This window comes from Gambusia affinis, linkage group LG23 (genome assembly GCF_019740435.1).
Source record: "Gambusia affinis linkage group LG23, SWU_Gaff_1.0, whole genome shotgun sequence".
NCBI lineage: Eukaryota > Metazoa > Chordata > Actinopteri > Cyprinodontiformes > Poeciliidae > Gambusia > Gambusia affinis.
This window is the reverse complement of record NC_057890.1, coordinates 225,249-244,572: the sequence shown is the minus strand read 5'-3', so window position 1 is coordinate 244,572 and position 19,324 is coordinate 225,249. Positions and strand designations below refer to the sequence as shown.

The 19,324-nt window shown below is 39.0% G+C and overlaps 1 protein-coding gene across 16 annotated transcripts in view; it reads right to left on the bottom strand.

Annotated features, from left to right (window-relative positions):
* LOC122826053 (pleckstrin homology domain-containing family A member 5-like) overlaps nt 1-19,324 on the bottom strand; it is a 142,848-nt gene that overhangs the window by 18,644 nt on the left and 104,880 nt on the right. For 7 of the 16 annotated variants that reach the window (XM_044107532.1, XM_044107533.1, XM_044107540.1 and 4 more), the window contains 11 exons: nt 17,391-17,510; nt 12,357-12,410; nt 10,384-10,464; nt 7,468-7,530; nt 7,309-7,389; nt 7,069-7,221; nt 5,504-5,605; nt 5,285-5,393; nt 4,673-4,716; nt 2,315-2,497; nt 556-691 (listed from right to left, as the gene is read on the bottom strand). In XM_044107532.1, coding sequence (XP_043963467.1) covers nt 556-691; nt 2,315-2,497; nt 4,673-4,716; nt 5,285-5,393; nt 5,504-5,605; nt 7,069-7,221; nt 7,309-7,389; nt 7,468-7,530; nt 10,384-10,464; nt 12,357-12,410; nt 17,391-17,510 — 1,126 coding nt within the window. The other 9 variants (XM_044107536.1, XM_044107549.1, XM_044107544.1 and 6 more) reach the window with 8 other exon arrangements.

The window sequence follows — 19,324 nt, the reverse complement described above, 5'->3', positions numbered from 1 at the left end:
ACACTGTGTGCATCCGATGACCCTGCACCATCAGTTTATGTGTCCTACAATTTGTTGGCTGAGTTGCTGTCGTTCCCAAACACTCCCATCTTATTATGATACAGCTGACAGTGGACTGTGGAATATTTAGGAGTGAGGAAATCTCGTAACTGGATTTGCTTGACAGGTGGCATCCTATTACAGTTCCATGCAGGAATTCACTCAGCTCTGTTCTTTCACAAACACAGTCTGCATGCTAAGATATTTAATTTTATGCACCTGTGGCAATGGAAGTGATTGGAACTCCCGATTCTCATCATTTGAATGGGTGAGCAAATACTTTTGCCAATATATAGTGTACATTCTTTAATTTTATAAGGAAATAGTGAAGGGTTAACCACCTCCAGCCTGGGTGCACTGCGTTCTTGGCATAAAAGTCCATTTCTCCAAAATTTACAATTTAAACCAGTTTATCTGATGCATCACATTTTCTCACAATATCACAAGAAGAAACCTCACTGTAGCTAGAATATCATTATCCTCCTGTTAGTCAGTAAACACAAAGTCTGTATGTACCTTTGGATGGTGGGGTGTCTTTACTTTCAGTAGACATCTCAGTCTTGTCCTTATCATCACCATTGGCCTCGTCTCCTTCCTCCTTCACAGTTGTGAGTTCAGGCTCGCTCTTATACAGCCGGTAGTCTGGAGCTTGCTATGAGAGCAATGTGAAGTGATCCATGGTTAGAATACACAGTCAGTAGAGCTTGAAGAAAAATATTCATACCCGGCGGAAGTTTTTAGCATTTTCTCAATTTTCAGATCCAGAGTAAATGGTAAGAGGCCTGTACCATTTACGAAGTCCATAGGACCCCAAAATACTTGACACTACATTCAGTCATTCTCTCACACATTCCCATTCTGATGGTGGTAAGCTACTGGTTGCTCCTATGCACTGGTGCCACCAGGCCCTGCGACCCCCACTGGCAGACAGGTGGGGATCTTGCCCAAAGGATACAACAGCAGAGGCAACAGCAGAGATGGAGAACTGGAAACCCACCGATTGTAAGACAAACACCTACAACTGTCACTACAATCCTTCCTAGTGTACAATGGATTTCTGTTCCTGACTGAGTACACAAACACTATGTGCTGAGGTTCTAAGGATGACTAGCTTACCTCAGCTTGGAGTCTCTGTAGGTTCCCACATGTTAGCAGACAGTCTGGGAAGAAGGGATAAATTGTATTTTCTGAATGAAGAGGATACAGAAGTCCCTTTGCTGATGTCATGGTGTCCTGGCTCTAGTCTTTTTATACACATCAGGTCATCTCACACATAGAGTACTTACTCTACCAGTCACCAGAACCTTGTTATTCACCTGGAAGGTTTGTACGTCCATTATAAATCCATTTAAACAATGATTATATGTGTCCATGGATTTCAGGTCATGAAGCTCCTCCGTGGAGTATCCATTCTTCATGTTTCCTAAGTCGTGAACTATGTCATAGAAGGAGATCAAAGGTAGCTTGTCCACTTCATCTGACATGTATTCATTGTCTATCTCATGTGGGTCAATCCTGACATCAGTGATTTTGTCCATCCACTCTCCATGTCCAGTTGGTGGAGGGATCAGACCTTTGGAAGATGTTCAGAGAATCAATCTCTGAACATCAGAGATGGATTAGTAGCACCAAAGTTTGTCCAGAGGTATCAGTGTGAAATGGAGTATATTCAAAGTCACATTCAAAGCCACAAATTTTATTGAATGAAATTTAATTCAAAAAAACTGAAAATATTAAGAATCACTTGCACTTCACAATGAAGCTCCAAGTTGTGTTTGATAAAATATAGAAAAGTTTAGGGGTATGAATATTTTTGCAAAAAGATACACACACTCTCCTGTATAAAGGTCACAGAGCAAAAATTTATATTAAAGAGTCTGATACATCTCTATTATTATAACTAATAATAGAGATGTATCAGATGTATATTTGCAGCCACTTAGCTGCAAAACAGATCAGAAGGTTTACTGGAGGACAACACGATGTTTTAAAGTCCAAAGGTAAAGTGAAGGACAGACACAACAGGAAAAATCTGACTACAATGATGAAACACAGGATGAACCATGATGGGATGAATATCATGAGGCGGATGGTGTAGAAACGTAGGGCGGATGGAGGTGGGTAAGTTACTGGGAGGAACTTCTCATTCTGTAAATATTTGATGGTGAGGCTGAAAATGAGGTCAGATGAAGTGGCTCTGTGTGTTCATTGATGACGGAGGATGAAGGGACGGTGGAGGGTGGAGTGGAGCATGGAGACTTTAAACAGGTCTTACGCTGTGTGCTCCATTCCTGGAGCTGGCCTTGCGCTCTTCAGGGCGGTGAGCGTGGAGGGGTCGGCTGCCAGGTTGTGAGTGGTGGGGGAGTGTGTGAGGGATGCACTCTGAGTCATAGCACTGAGGGAGGGGCGGGCGAGCGGGCACCCTGGTGCCCTCTTTAAGTGGGCTGGGTGGCACTGCCTGTTGACAGTTAAACAGCACAGCTCAGAACCAAGACAGGACCACACTCACACAGAGGACGAGCTTACTGGTGAAGACACTATAAGCTCAGTGGTGTGCTCACATCACACACATTATGCACAAACTGGAACATAGATGCATGTTCACACGTCCAAACTGCTGTCTGTAGACTACAGAAACACGCCTACCCAGCATGCAGCAGGGACATGTTGACTGCAGGAGACACACCAGACAGACAACTCTTCACTAAACTGGCTGTGCTGGAATTTGAATTTTAAACTGTTGGACTGCTCCCTGAGTCATCTTCTGTTGTGGAGTACAAAGCTGCATTTAAGAGAAAATTGAGGACAATGAAGAAGTTCACATGTTTCATGAATTCATCTCAAGAAGTGAAACTCAAATATCACTTGTATTCATTCCACACGGAGTGATATCAATCAGTTTCTCATGATTTTTGGCTCACAGTTAAGGAGACTTCAAAACTTTGTTCAGAAACAAATTTTTGATTATTAATTATCAAAACATTTCCACGATTCCTAATAATCAGAGAAATAATGAATGTCATGTTCCGTGTTTTTCTGTGTTTATTTTGAGTTTCCTGTGTGTCTGAGTCTCCGTCTTGTCCTGTCTCCCCTTGATTGTTTCCCAGGTGTGTCTCGTTTCCATGATTACCCTCTGTGTATTTAACCCCACTGTGTCCTTAGCTCCTCGTTGGGTCCTTGTCTATGCATCTAATAAGTGTCGTTTGTCCATTCGTTGCCTCCAGTCGCTACTGGGGCTGAGCCCTGGCTTTCTGCTCTGCCGTGCTGCCTGGTTGTTGGACGTTTGTGGACTATTCTATACAATAAATCATCATTTTGTCACATCTACCTGGATCCTCAGCGTCTGCCTCACCACCTCACACCGCACTTCATGGCAATAAAGGATTTTAATTCAGAAATGTTATATAGCAATGCTGACTTTACATTTATCAAGCAACTGGTTCAAGCAACCAGCTTTTAGGGTGCTTGACAACTGTCACAGAATCCAAACCACAATGATAATTTCATTTTCCAACATGTCTTTGTCAAACATACAAATACCTATTTTAATAACCATGGTAACACTAGCAAACTGGCCTGACCTAAATCCCATAGAGAATCTGAGAGACACCAGTTGACCCAAAGTCTGCTATTATGGAAAATGACCTGTACTTGTATAGCACTTTATCAAGTCAGAGGACTCCAAAGCACTTCACACATGAAGTCAGTCACCCATTAGTATACTGACAGTGGTGAGTTACATTGTAGCAACAGGTGCAAGGCTGCCATACACTGGTACCACCAGGCCCTCATGGTGGTTGAAGTGTCATCTCCAAGGACACAACAACAGAAAGATGTTGTTGTGTCATATTTCTTTGAACCGGCAATCCACTGGTTACAGGATGAACTCCGGCCTCCTGGACATCCTGAATACCTCAGCAGAACCACAGGCTGATGTCCTCCATACCACACCTCACTGATCCAGTGAAACAAAAGGAGCCAAACCAAGTACTCCAAGTACTGCTAGCAGGTACTGCACAGTACATGGACATATTGTTCAGTACTTAAGCTATAGGCCTGTGTGTGGTTGAATCCATCACATAAAAGTTTAACTTTCTGAATTGAATCACTGAAATAAGTATTTCTGATTATATTTTAATTCACTAAAATAAAAACTGACTTAAAATGAATTTTAGTGATATATCAGAAATAATTAAATCTTGTCTTTTCATAATGAAAAAATGTTCAAAGGGACAGTGTTTCCCAACCCTGGTCCTCAAGGCACACTGCCCTGCATGTTTTAGATGTTTCCCTGCTTTAATACACCTGATTCAGATGATTGCAGTTCAGCAAAACCAAGTAACTGAAATCACCTGGGCTGAAGAAAGGAAACACCTAAAACATGCGGTGCAGCGTGCCTTGAGGCCCAGGAATACTGCGATATACTGTAGTATAAACGATGTCACTCAGGTGTTCAAACTAAGAGAGTTTGGTGATGAAAGCAGCAAAACCTCAGATAAATAATGGGTGCCAATGCTGCTGTGGCCTAAATAAGCAAATAATATGTGGTCAGATAAGTATCTGTGGAAAGTATTTTATTAAGTCCAAAGGTTATGATTTAAATGATGTGATAGATGTAATGTGTGGGCTTTACCTCATTTTTCTGCTGACTGGAAAGAGGTGTTGAACCAGGAAAACCTGCAAAATATAACAAAAAGAGTAGAAATATCTGGAGGAACCACAAGTCAGACCAAAATTTCCAAAACCAACTAAACGCAGCCAGGAACATGGCTGCCTGAGCATAAGAAGCCATCGCTGAGCTAACTGCCTGTTTGGGTTAACAGGAATAAACATTTTAGAGTAAAATCATCTTCAATCAATTTACTGTAATAAATTAGATAGCTTTTGAAAAGCCCATTAATTTTAGAAACTTTATCACTAAGTAAATCACAATACATAGATTAATTCCACACAGATGAATATTTGAAAGCTTTTATTTCTATTATAATTTTAATAACATAAAACTTGACATTTGAAATATGATTTTTACATCATACCAACAAAAAGCTATTTTGAAAAACAGAAATGTGGGCTTGTCAAATCACGTTTCATAACTAATTAATGGTTGTTATTTTCATAAGGTATTTTTAATCTGACAAGTGAGAAATGTTTATAGCTTATTGAATATGACTGTAATACAGTGGAAAAAGATTTGGATGCCAAGGTTGCAGAAAAGTTGTGGAAGTGATCCGTTTCATAAACTCACCACACTCTGTTCTCTGCTGAGGTTTAGTTTTAGACAGAGCCTCCATCACATCCTGGATCCTCCAAAGCTCCTTCTGGATCTGGATGTGCCGCTGACTTGGAGGTTCTGTCTAAGACATACACACACAAAAGAAACATATAGTAAGAGAAGAATGTCATTAAGGCATGAGCCACCAATAAAGAGTGTGTGTTTGTGAGTGGGTCTGGGTCTGTCTGCTACTTGTGGGCTGCCCAGGGCCTCCAGCTGCTCCAGCAGTTTGGTCCTGGCCAGAGTTACGTCGGCCTCCAGCTGCTCATACTCCTTCAACGATCGCTCCAACTCCTGGGAACAATGACACACTGAGTGTGTGCAGATGTGTGTGCCCATATGCTGTGCATGTAAGTCTTAGATCTGCATTTAGTAATGTGTAGGGGCGTGAATGTGTGGTCACCAAGGTTTTCACATTGAAGACTGCCTTTGTACAATTAGAATCTAAGAAATTCCTTTACAAACATATTCAAAAACTTTATAACTAATATTATATACATCTGATTTTTTGTGTATGTATATACATATATATACACATACAGTATATGCATCTAGCTAGATGATAAGGATACGTATGGGCTCCTTTCTTAATAAAAAAATATATATTAAATAAACACCAGTTCAGCTTACAGTGTGTGTTCATTGATCTATTTGACACCATTGTCCATGTACCACTATTGGGAAAATGTGAACAATATAGCCTACATAAGTCTATATATGTGCATACATGCATATTTGAATATAAATGTGTGTATGTGTGCTTATGTATATGGACGATATCTTTCATTTTGGTCAACTGTTGAGTCTATGACTAAGATATGCGAGTATAAGCCTTGGCTTCAGGCCATTTGTTTTCTGGTAAATTATTGTTTTGTAAAGTGTTAGGTAAATTGTATTATTGGTGTTATCAAATATTTGTTGTTTCATGTAGCCTTATAGTTATACTTTAATTACGTTTTTACTTGTGTGCTTTACTTCATTTAATCTTAGTATAGTATGAAGAATGTTTCTGTGTTTTAAATTACTTTGATTCTTTCCTGAGAGATAGAAGTGACAACAGCTTCCGGCAGAGTTTATGACCCTGCAGGAAGCTCTGCGCTCCTTGATCTGTTGGATAGCAATAAAGCCATCGCTTTGAAGACATACAACGTGTTATGCTCAATCCCGTGCCTGAAACAACAATGATCTAGTGTTTGGGTAAAATCTGTCTAGATAGTGATTGTCATTAGCATTGCAACTAAGTGATGATTTGTTTTCCCCGCCCTTTGAGAGTTGCAGCGTCAATGTGATAGGAATCCTGAATGCAATAAAAGGAGAGGAGCAGGCAGATGTGTTTTCAGAGCAGTAGGAGATTGTAACTGAAAACACATCTCTGTCTGTTCTCCTCACGAGTACAAAGAATCTAACTCTCTTGTCTTTCTTGTGTTTGTTTAATTTGTCTTTAATAGGTGTTTAAACCTGACATAAAGTAGCATTTTATTTTCTTTCTGTGGTTATGCTGCAATAGACTTTGGCTACTGAAGGGCAAACTGACCTCTTTTTCTCCCTTTCTTCTTCCACTCCTTCTATTCAATGTTATTTCAACAGTTAACTTTTTGTTTTCTTTGAATAATTTTTCTCTTCATGGAAGTTGCATCAGGTCTGTTGTTCTATTGGCTGATTCCTTCCCAGAGGAGGGCAGCAGCTGAGATAAGGCTGCCATCAACATTATCTTACCAAGGTAAAGTTACCAAGATAGAGTCTGAGTCTGAACTTACAGCCGTGACTCTGGACAGCTCCCTGCAGGTGCTGAGCAAGCCACTCTGCAGAACATCTCTTTGTTGGACCAGGCTCTGCATGGCCGCCGTGTTGGAGCCGCTCTGCTCACCCAGCTCCTGACTGGCTGACAGCAGCACCGTCTCCAGAGTGTGCTGCCACAAAACAACAGTAACTCCTTACTGCATACCTGAGACTAATCTCCAAGTGGAAAGGTGAGCTTGCTCTGCTCAGGGCAGTACCTTTTCCCTGTGCAGCTGCTGCAGCTTCTCTTCCTGCATCCTCAGCACCTTGTCCTTCTCACACAGTCTGCTCAGCTTGGTCTGATGTGAGTAAACACTGAGATCAGTTGTGCAGTTCGTGAACTGCTCAGCATTTTACTGACAACAAAGCTTTCTTACCTCTACATCAGCTTCATCAATGCACTGGTTTAAAGAGCTGTCTTTAAAATCTTCTGGATTGATCTGAAAGAGGAGAAACATTCAGACTGGACCAGTGGGGGGCGCCAACAACCCATCAGCTAAGATCAAATGAAAACCTGTTTCCCCTCACTGAGACTATGCAATGATATTCCTTAGATGCCGTTAAGGAAAGAGATCTGCACACTGATTCACAAATCATCAAGCTGGCAGTTGATCTAGTTGTAAACGTACCAATGATTTACATTTTATACAAGCATATCTTATGCTTTTGGGGTTGAGAGGCAGATCACATGAAAATGGGGATATCATGGAGTCCCATTATGTACATAGTGGAAGACTCAGTGGCTTTTATAAAAATACTGTTGAAAACTATTTTGCAGCTCAGACAGAGAGCTTACAGAGTGTAAGGAAGAACTGCCAGTAAAACAATGCAAACATCTCAAAAATTCCTTTCAAAAGGGTTTCATATGGAATACACAACAGCTTCCTCTCTGTTAGCTGAGGTTAAATGTTGGAGAGAAGGAACAAAACAAAAATGTTGTAGAAGGGGAGCATAGAGGTAGATAAAGGTAAATGCTGAAGCTCCTCAGCACAATATTAAGAATATTATGGAAAAAAACGCAAAAAAACCCAACTAAACAAAACAAAAGACTAAACTATAAACATATGAGCTGAAACAGGAACTGATGTTTGTGAGGAAACCGATGAAGAAGCGAATGTTTACTCATTGAGGCTAACAAACCAAAATAAGGAGTCAGGTGAGATCCTTATTGTTTTGACATGGAGGACAGGATGAAAGTGTTCATAGACATACACTAATCACTGGAAGGAGAAGATGCAGGAATGTTTACTTTAGTGATTTTTCAACCAAACATGCAGAAATAACTGAGAAGCCCCACAGCACATTTTCACAGGCAGTGGTGATGTGGGGCTGCATGTCACAGCACATCAACATGACCGGGCTCTGTAGCAGGATCCTGACATGGCTCCCTCCTGCAGGGCTAACCTCTTAACTACTGCATGAAACTGAGAGAATCTCAATGATGAGGACTGTTGCTTTCTTACATAGTGAAGTGAGAAGGACTTCTGGTTGGACTCAAGAAAGCTCTGCTAATCTGAGCAAACCTGATTCACACAAGCTGCCCCTCTGTACAGACCTCAACCAGCCTTTCATAAAGGGTAGAAGTCATTTTGTTCATGAAGAAATTCATTTTCAAAACAGCCAAAGAATATCTGAAAAATACGTCTTTAGAAAAACTCATCTGGACATGTAGATATGTGTCGTACACAACACACTATGGCAGATGAAGACACGTGGAGAAGGGTCTGTGTGACAGAACATGTCCCATGCTTCGGTTTGGGTCATTTCCAATAAAGGAAAGCATCTCAAATGGCAGGTGCTGAATCACAGACATCTTACAGACATCAGCTGTTATATCTGGGAAGGATTCAGTGACTGGTGTTGAATGGTTCACTGCATCAATGTGGTGAAACTGGGGCTTAATGGTGGAAATGTGGATACACAACAACTGGGCAACCACAGCAAAGTTTTGGCTGGAGTCTGCTGTACTTCAAGTCATTTTGAAACATTGGAGCTTTGCTGGAAACAAAGGAAAGCTGCAGGGCAAACCCAAGTTTATTCCTATATACTCAGATAAAAAGGAAAGTCTTCAAAGGATTGATTGCTTCTTTTGAGAAATAACTCCTCAATTTCCAGGTTGCTTTTTGGGAACTTTACATTTAAACCAACCTCATTCAGCTCTTATGTTGATGCTCTAATTTTAATCATGAAACTTAGGTGACTTAGCAGTTGTGTATGGGGAAATGTTTCTGCCATAATCCAAGAGCACACGTTTTCAGTCTGAAAACAAGACTTCATTTCTTTTGTTCTCAAAACTTTTAATAATTTTCTTAGCATTTTTATGTTGAAAGCAGGACTTCTTATCTTTCTTCTCAAAACTTGTAATGATTGTACTCAAAACCTCTCCTTGCACTCACAATCTCTGCTCGGAGCAAATCTTCACTTGCAAAAACCCTCTGCTGGTTTGGTGGAATTTCCCTGCCATAATCCAAGAGCACACATTTCCAGTCTGAAAACAGGATTTCATGGATTTCAAGCCTTTTGTTCTCAAAACTTTTAATACTTTTGCTTATATTTTCATTTTGAAAACAGGATTTTATGTCTTTCTTCTCAAAACGTGTAATGCTCGTACTGAAAACTTTTCCTCACCCTCAAACTTAGTCCCTGTTTGGACTCTCTGCTCACTTACGAAACCTGGAACTGCCTTAGATAGATAAGGCAGACTATATTGTCTTTTGAACAAAATCGTGCCTAAGATCAGAAGGCTGTTAGTAATCAGTAGCACACTGCTGGTGGCTGTTTAGTGTAGTACGGAGCAGAAAGCTGACGTCGTTGTTTCCCCTTACATCCAGTGGGTGGTGCAGGTTGCTACAATCGATAGTAGACACACAGGCACACCCGCTAGAAGGAAACAAATGCACCCAGTACAACACTTTCATGCGATTGGCTAAGAGGTTGCCAGGCGATTGTGCCAAGAGGCCGTTCCAAGTTTTGTAAGCAATCAGAGTCCAAGGAGAGACTAAGTATGAGTGCGAAAAGTTTTGAGTATAAGTCTTAGAAATTTTGAGAAGAAAGACATGAAATCCTGCTTTCAAAATGAAAATGTAAGCAAAAGTATTAAAGGTTTTGAGAACAAAAGATATGAAGCCCTGTTTTCAGACTGAAAATGTGTGCTCTTGGATTATGGCAGAAACATTTCCCAAAAAGTTGTGAAGCTAAAACTCCATGACAAGGTTGTGACCCAGCCAAAACTCTCAGCAGGTGGCTGGATGGGCTCTGTGCCGATTCAAGTGAGCACCTTCCAAAAACCTTACTTGCTGGTAGAGTTGCGGCCTTGGTGCCGAGTTCTCAATCATAGTGTGAATCATGAAGATAAGAGGCTCATTCTCCTTCGTCTAGCATCAGTGCCGGGAAGAAGAGGATACAGTGGTGTAATAACACAGCTGGTAAGAGAGACTAAGATATCAAATGCTGTTTAGCTGATAATAAATAAAAGAAGAAAAAGAACTGCTCAAAAACTATGGTTTTATTTTAAACTGCAGTCTGGAACCTATAAACTAATGTACAGTGCAGTGAAGAAAATAAGTGCCCAACAACCAGACCTATGCCATAACCCACATACACAAAGACATCAAAGTAAGTAAGTCTATAAATGAAAATGACAGAGCCCTGAACAGATGAAGAAAATGAACTGTTAAAAGTCACAGAAAGCCATAGAAACCTGCTGAAACATAGGGGGGAAACTTTTCAGCAGAAAACAGACCTGCTCTCATCAATGCAATTTAACAACAGCTGGATATTAAAAAGTTTTATCATTACAAGGGATTTACAGATTCCTTGTAATGGATCTGTAAATCCATTACATTACCCATTTCACTTTGAATGGGTAAAAGTAAAAAGCTCTCTCAAGATATTATTGTAGGAAACTAACCCTACCCCTAACCCTTTTGGGGCAAAATACTATAAACCAGTCATACATCTATCTCACAGAGATTATATGAACATATCTCTTCAATGCTGAAGAGAAAAAATGTGGAAGCTTATTTCAAGGATGCTAGAAAACTTGGACAAACCAGTGGAACACTGGAATAATGCTCCACTCAAAAAGAGCAAATTTGAACTGTTTTCATGGAAGGATGGAAAACAGCACATCTGCAAACAATAAAGTTTGTCAGCAAGATTTTCATAGTGTGTCCGTCTTTCAGTATAGAGAAGTCTTCATATAACTCAAAGAACAATGAATGAAGAAATGAAACTGAACATTCTTGCAAATAATCTGCAGATGAAATGAAGTTGGATTTTTCAATAATGAAATAAAAATGATTCCAACAAACAGCCCAAAAAACTCTTAGCTAGTTTAAGAGAAATCAAAGAATGCAAAAATGGTCGAGCCAATCACCTGACATGTAACTGAAAGAAAATCTGTGAAGGGAGCTGAAGACCAGAGAGCATCTTCATGAAGACCATCCTCACTTTGTGTGGAAGAATGGTCCAAAATGCCATTTCAATGTCACTTTCTGCTAATAGCAATTGTGGCCAAAAACTATTTAATGGATATAACAGATAGACTTGTTTGCTTTGATTTCTCTGTGTAGATTACTTTGTTAGTTTACAGATATCTAACGAAACTGAGCCGACGTTAGCATGGCCATCCTGTCCTAACCCCCTTAGCAGCTATGCACTGTGAGCTCCAACACTCTTATTTCATAACCAGTAATAATGTCTTGAGCAATTTGACCTGGATTAACTTGTCTCTTGCATCAGACAACTTGGACACCCGTGACTCCTGTTGCTGGATTGCCATTGTTGCTTCTCTGTACAGCTTTTAATAGATGACTTCTGCTGATCACCAACATCCCACATGACTTGCTATTAAAAGACGCTCTGACCCGGTTTTCTAAACATTACAGTTTGGGTGTCATCAACTTTGCTCAAATACACTATATATTTCTTCTGCTTCTATTCCAGCACCTTTGTGGGCAAAATGTCAACCTGTTGCCTCATATATTCTAGTCACTGTCAGGGACTATGATGAAGAGAATTTACTATCAGTGTGTTTTTATTAGATGTCACTCAAAAATACCTGATTTTGCTCAATATTAGCTGCAGCAAAGAGGTAAAATGTTGCCAGAAATGAGATCAGAGCAACTTCTGCTTCACCTACAACCTACTGTACTCAGTGTAGCTGTGAACACTAATAAGTGCTAGAGACGTTTCAAAAACAAAAGTTTAATTTCCAATTCAGAGATCACAGATGCGCTGCCTGCGCCAAAACCAGAGTTCTCACCTGCTTGTCCAGGTAAGTAAGGTTCCTCTGAAGATGGTGGGACAGAACATCAGTCTGTAGCAGTCAAAGACGATAAAAAAGAAGGAGCAGGAAAATGAAAGCCATGCTTTTGTGAAATTACAGACATATGTGTAAAGGAGGGGAAAAGCCAGATAAATTAAAATGGAATAAACAGCTGTTTGTTAGATCTGAGATAAGAAGAGAAGGAAATTTACTACAGCGCAGTTTTAATAAGTTCAAACTTATTAAACAACCCTATAATTTACAGGTGAATAGAAAATGTATATTCAGTTCTTTCCCTAATTAATAATAACAATAACAACAACAACAACAATAATAATAATAGATCACATGCTCTATGTACCCAAAATAAGCAGTATGAAATCATCTGAAAATCAGTTCCTTGGAAAACAAAATATCCCCTTTGCACTTTTATTATCAAGATAAAATCAGCAACAACACTAAATGGTGCTGCTCTGTGGTGCCAGCACAGTTCAGATGCTGTGCTGCCAATTCATCTGAATGGAAGTGATCACGTGACTATATTATTATTATTATTATTATTATTATTATTATTATTATTATTATTATTATTATTATTATTATTATTATTATTATTATTTAAGATGGACAGTATTATGTAAAATTGGCTTTTTTGATAATCATGTCATGTTAAAATGTTATTCCCTCATCAAAAATATGCCTTGAGTCTTTGTCATGTTAAAATGTTATTCCCTCATCAAAAATATGCCTTGAGTCTTTATGGTTCTGCTCTGCTCTGCATCCCCGGAATCAGAACCAAACATGGAGAAGCAGCATTCAACTTCTATGCACCACAAATCTGGAACACACTTCCAGAAAACTGAAAAACTGCTGAAATAAAACAAGGCTGAAAACAACCTGTGTAGAGTTGCTTTTGAACCATAATAAATGTAACACTGACCAGCTCATTTGATGTGTAACAATGGTTTTAGTGATGTCACTCATCAAAACGTAATCTTTGTAAATAGTTCCTCAATTATGGTGTTTTCTATGACTGTATGTTTCGGCTTCTATGTTATCAAGACATTGAACTGCCTTTTTGCTGAAATGTGCTATACAAAGTAACTGGATTGATTTATTGGTTGATTTCATGCAGGTTTGAGAAATCCTTTACTTTGCCGTGGCAACCATTCAGCTGTGCAAAACTCCTCAGTGAACCTAGCTCCGCCTTCAAGGCGCAGTTCCTCCTCACAGCTGAAGTTTCCACTCCTCCACTCTGCTCCTTCAGACTAGCCAGCAGCAATTAGCAAACACCTGGTGGAACTGCACATCTGAGAGGCATGTAGACAGGCTTGATTGACAGCGCTATAACCCTGTTCCTGGCTCTGATTGGTTGTTTCTAGTTAGCACTGGGAGAAGGCCGAAAAGCTTGATTTTTTTTTTTTCTCAGATTATTGGTCTCATATACTGTTGTGACATAGTGACAGTTCCAACAATTATGTAAAAAAACATAAAAAAACGTCAAATGTATTTTATTACAGTTACGTACTGCAGTTTTAAGTATATTTGATATATACCTAATTTTATAACAACTGAAGTTAAAATAGTTCTGTGCTTGTGCTGTAAAATGGCACAAGTTTAGAATATTAATACACATAATTCTGGTTCAGATTCTGAAAAGTGTGGATTCTAAGATTTTCAATGATGTTAAACATATGAAAATCAAAAAAGACGTTGTTCTTTACTACCAAGTGACATGTGTATTAATATCAATGTTGACTTGTCAAAATGCAATATTTTTGCTGGGGGCTTAATTGTTCCAAAAATAGTGATTAATAATAATGTTATTGTTTTGAGACCATTGTTAAGTAATAGCATGAAAACGTCATAATAATGCAAAGCTCAATAAACTAATTTCTAGGGAACCTTTAGCACTGGAACTGGAACATGTATCAAATATTGTATGTGTATCAGGGACTATCCAAACTGTATGTCCTCAAATTCCTTGTACTGGAGCCATCACTGCCAACACTCCCCCTGCAATAAAACTCATTGCTGTTCAGATAAGAACTGATCCCCACTACAGAAGCAAGACCTCAATCCCAAAGTCTTGTTGGAGTCAACCTCCAAGAGACAAGAGCTCTGAACCTTTTTCTTCTATCCTGCTGCCCAGGAAGACGATTTATTTCAAAACCTTCAAAGTGTTCACTGGAGAACTTCTAGGCAGCAGTCTGCGTACATCATGTTTCTGCGTTCCCATGGAAACGTCAAAGTCTCTTGATGCGGCTGCCTGCGTGAGCCTGCTGTGGCAAGCTCTCCATTCCTCAACAAGAAAGGTACTTTCCTTGGTTTAGTCAACCCAAAGTACCAGAGGTTCTGCTAAGAAACTCCAGCTGTTTACGTCTGCTGCCTGGAGAGAGATCAGCTCAGAGTGAGACTGTTCCATTTTTTCCCTCTTGTTCCCACTTCTCTTCCTTTTTTGATTTCCTAATTCATATCTACTTTGCAGTGGTACAAAGCCTAAGATCACATTTTCTTTGTGCGTGTTGCGTTAGCCCTCAACATGCAGAGTTTTATGACCTATTGTTGAAAGACGGTGGGCCAGTCTGAGTCTGGACACTGACTTAACCTCCTCCCCTTTTTGTTTGGGTCTTAGAGGGGATACTCTGTCCTGTAAGACTGTTGTGGTGCATTTATGATTCTGTAAACCGGATTTTTTCTTTATGTTTTTGTTTAATTAGTTAGGTAGTTTAGAAGTTGTTTTTCAATACTCCATTTCACTTTGTCATAGTTTCTTTATTAATCTGATTTGACTCTAATTTTAATATTCAACTATGGCATATAAGTAGCCTGGTATATATGCACACCAGTAGTTAAAGTAAGAAATTATTCAATAATAATTCAGCTGTATAGTTGGGCTATAAATTCTCAGACTTGATTAGAAATAAGAGTTTCAGTGATCATTTATTGTTGTGTGAAGAGTTTCTCCTTCGGGTCTGAATTCATTCCAAGAGAGAGAGAGAAAGTTTATCTTATGACCACAGAAATTCTGGATGGTTCCCCGAATCACCTAAAGAATTGTAATTTTATTAATAATTTGAATGTTAATAAATTATTAATAATTATGTAAGCCAAACAGAGGTTGCTACAACAGTCTTGATTTCCAGAGTTCTGATTCCCAAATAATAAACCATAAATGAATAAAATGGATTGTTAATTCTCTGTAAACGAACTTACCCTAAAAAATATATTCATAATTGGTCTCAGACAGGGAAAACAGCCAACACTGCCAGTTAGGACATTGGGGGGGAGTACAGATGTATAAGTGTCAAATGTTTGCAGCATTTTTTGAAATGCTTTTCAATTACATTGAAGGCTCTTTTGCAATTAAGCAAACTGTCTTAGTGTTCACAATTTTGCACTGGCCTTTTTACAACTTGTCGATTAAACACCCGAATGAGTGTGGACTGTCAGTCCATTGGGATTGGGTTGCTTGGTCCTCCTCACAGCGTTTTCATGCTACACTCGGTGTTGGCAGGTAACTGGTCTGAGAGTTCATTCATCCTTATGGACGACAGGATGCATCACCTCTCTCTTTCTCTCTCTCTCTCTCTCTCTCATCCTATTGAACTTGTGCAGTGAGGTGAAATTTGTGCATGTGAATTTTGAGCTCCTACACGTAGATATGCAGTGAGCTAGTAAGGCGACACAAGAAAGATGTAAATTTGCTGCTGCCGTCACTATCGCGTCCTGTGTGTCGGGTTCACCCTGGGTGGTGGAATACTGATGCTTTTTTGCTGCTGTTGCTCCCTGTGTGTTGGGAACATTTCTCTGTGGAACCAAGAGGGGAAGAGAAACTCGATGCACTGGAGAGACATGACCAAAACAAGCAAGCATGCACCTGGAAGCTGCATGGTACTTCATGAATCCAGGGGATATTATCCGGTCATAATGACAAAGTAGCTAAAGCAAGTTATACAGTAATATTTCAAAGGTCATGAAAGGTTTTGATACACTTCATGCCAGGTATACAGTTGAGTTTTTACTAGTTTAGTAACTGGTTTAAAAGGTCTTACCATTTTCACTGGTACAAAATTCTCCAAATAAATTTTTAACTAAGTTCTCAGGCATCCATCAGTTAAAAGAAGTTTTTACTGGACAAGCTTCCATATGAGACTGAAACACAAAACAATGACTGATTGGAAAGAACCACCAAAGCATAGAAAGCTGCAAACAGATGCATCACTGCACAGAAGTCCTTAAATAACATGCATGCAGAGGAGCAGCACCTCTACCAACACTGGACTGACACACATGCAGAACACAAACCCAAGGAAGCAGCTGCCACCACCTAAAATCACAAACTTATCCATCAGTGCCCAGATTTACTGGTGGAGAACAAATTGAATTTGGTGTGTTAACAGAGACACATGAATAAATACCTTCAAGCTGGCTGAGAATCCAGTGTATTTCTGTATCCTTCATTTTTTAAGGTTTACACATTTTAGAAACATCTTAAATTCCACAATCGTTATTACAACAATGTAATATCACAGAGCCTTACTGTTTAAGCTTTGGCAAATGTTTCTATGCAGGTCGCCATGACAATATAAACTCTAATAATGGTTGAAAGCCTGCTCATTTAAACACGAAGCTGAACTAACTAGCTAGATATTCAATGTGAGATCAGAAAAAATGCTAATGATAGAACGTTGGACCAATGTTAAAAAGATGAGGGATCATTGATTATACAGTCATATTGTTTGTAAAAATGCATATTATTTTGTCTGTTTTTGGTAAATAACCTTTAAACACACACCAAATTCAATTGAAATGTTTTTGTTTTAAATGAAACATTACCAAGACAAGCATGAACTAACACATGGTTAGAAAACATTCAATGGCAGTCAAACACAAAACAACTGAATCTGCAAAATGTTTGCTATATTAAAAGGGAGAAATGACCAGCACACACCTGAATCACTTCATGGATTTCTCAAAGACACAGAGAATCACAAAGAGCCAATGTGTGCATGCACACTCGGGGCTGACCTTGGGGTTGGGCCCTTCTATTCCCAGGGCCATTAGCTGAGCTACTGTATGTTCCCGCAGGCTGTTGATTTCTGCCTGCTGCCGGCGGAGCTTGATGAGCAGCAGTGTCAGCTCCTCAGGCTGCACACAGCAACACAAAGAGGAGAAGAAACAACTAAAATTGACTTTTGTATTTTTGTCAGCATATTGCTTCTTAAACAAGAGGATTACTTTCTTATTATATTTATTTCAAACAAAACTTTGCATAACCTTTCTGGGCCCCCAGTCATGTCTTATGCAGATGAATGCCTTGCTTATGTTTAACACCTGCAACATGACCAGCACATGACCAGCACATGACCAGCACATGACCAGCACATGACCAGCACACGCAACATTTTATTTGGTTATGGTGTGTCTGTGACTGGCATCCCTGTCTCACATGTAGAGCAGATAGAGGGTTTAATTTTGAACTCTGCCTCACTGTCTAGAGTTTGCATGAGTGGACTGTCTAAAAAAACAAACAAACAAAAAAAAAACCCTTAATGAGCAATATTGAATTTCAGTAAAAAGGCAAAAAGGGATAACAGCTCATCAAAAATGATGTTGTATTGGTGCACATGCTCTTTTGTCAATGTATGTAAGGTAATAATCATCTCATACCAAAGCTAATGCTACATTCATACAGCAGGCAATTCCCATTTCTGGCTGAAATTTGTTTTTCCTTTTTTCCCCCATCATCCTTCATACACTGAATGATGCAAACTAAATCAAAGTTCTGCGTAAACAATCCTTAAAATCCCAGAACATCCCACAAGAGCAGAAGAAAAAGGTAGGTGACCAGACACAAAGAGAATCTTTTTGTCTGTGTCATTGGAGACTTTTATGGGGACAGCTCTGCTCTGCTCTGCTCTGCTCTGCTCTGCTCTGTCCTGTGTGATAACCAAGTTGCTGTGGTGAGCCCCATATCACTTCTTTAGCACTGCAGTCAGTCTTACACAGTGGTTCATCCTGCAGCCTATCATTATCAGCAGTCAGAGAAGAAGAAGTCAGAGCAGAGGAGGCCTGTTCTACTTCATGTCCACATTATAAATAAATCTCACATGCAAACATGAGAAAAGCTACCAATTAATGCTTGTGCTTCCAAATCCAGATCACCGCTGGAGTGTGTGTCTGAGTGAGGTGGCTTTATATCCCAATATGTGACTTAAAGGACCTCTGTAAACAATAAAATAATTCAACTTCAAGATGGAACAGATTTAAAGCATATAGATCAACATTTGATATTAAGAATGTTCCAACATGTTCTTTTTTATTCCTTATAATAAAGGAATTATTATAATAATTTTAACCTTTAATAATTCTCTCTTTTCTTAAAAAAGATAATGAAAAGAGAAAATTGTAATCTATATATATATATATATATATATATATATATATATATATATAAATTCTCCTTTGATAAAAAAAAGATAAATAAAAACAATTTGCCCTGTTGTACCTCTCATCTCACCAGAAATGTCTCGCTGGAGATAGGCACCAGCACACCACCAATTCAAACAGTTCAACAGCAAAAATAAAAAATTATTTTGGCCATGGACCCCTTGCATGTATGTTATTGTTCACATCTGGAACTTTTGCACATGTGCACAACGTGAGATCTATTTTTTACAAGTAATTGAATACATTCCTTTTAATTCACATCAATTTTTTATTTGAAAATGAGAGAATATGGAGCGTTGAAGCTGACATATTTAAAAATAAAAGCAGACATATATATATTTTCTTTTGGCTTGAAATCCATGAAATCCTGAAACTTTATGTTTCAGGATTTAACAACAAAAGACACTTCCACACAACAATCAGAAAATTTGATTTGTTACAGTTTCATGGTTTTAGTCTTTATGTTTATTTTCTGATTACTATTGAGTGATTGCTTTGGTAGATTAGCTCCT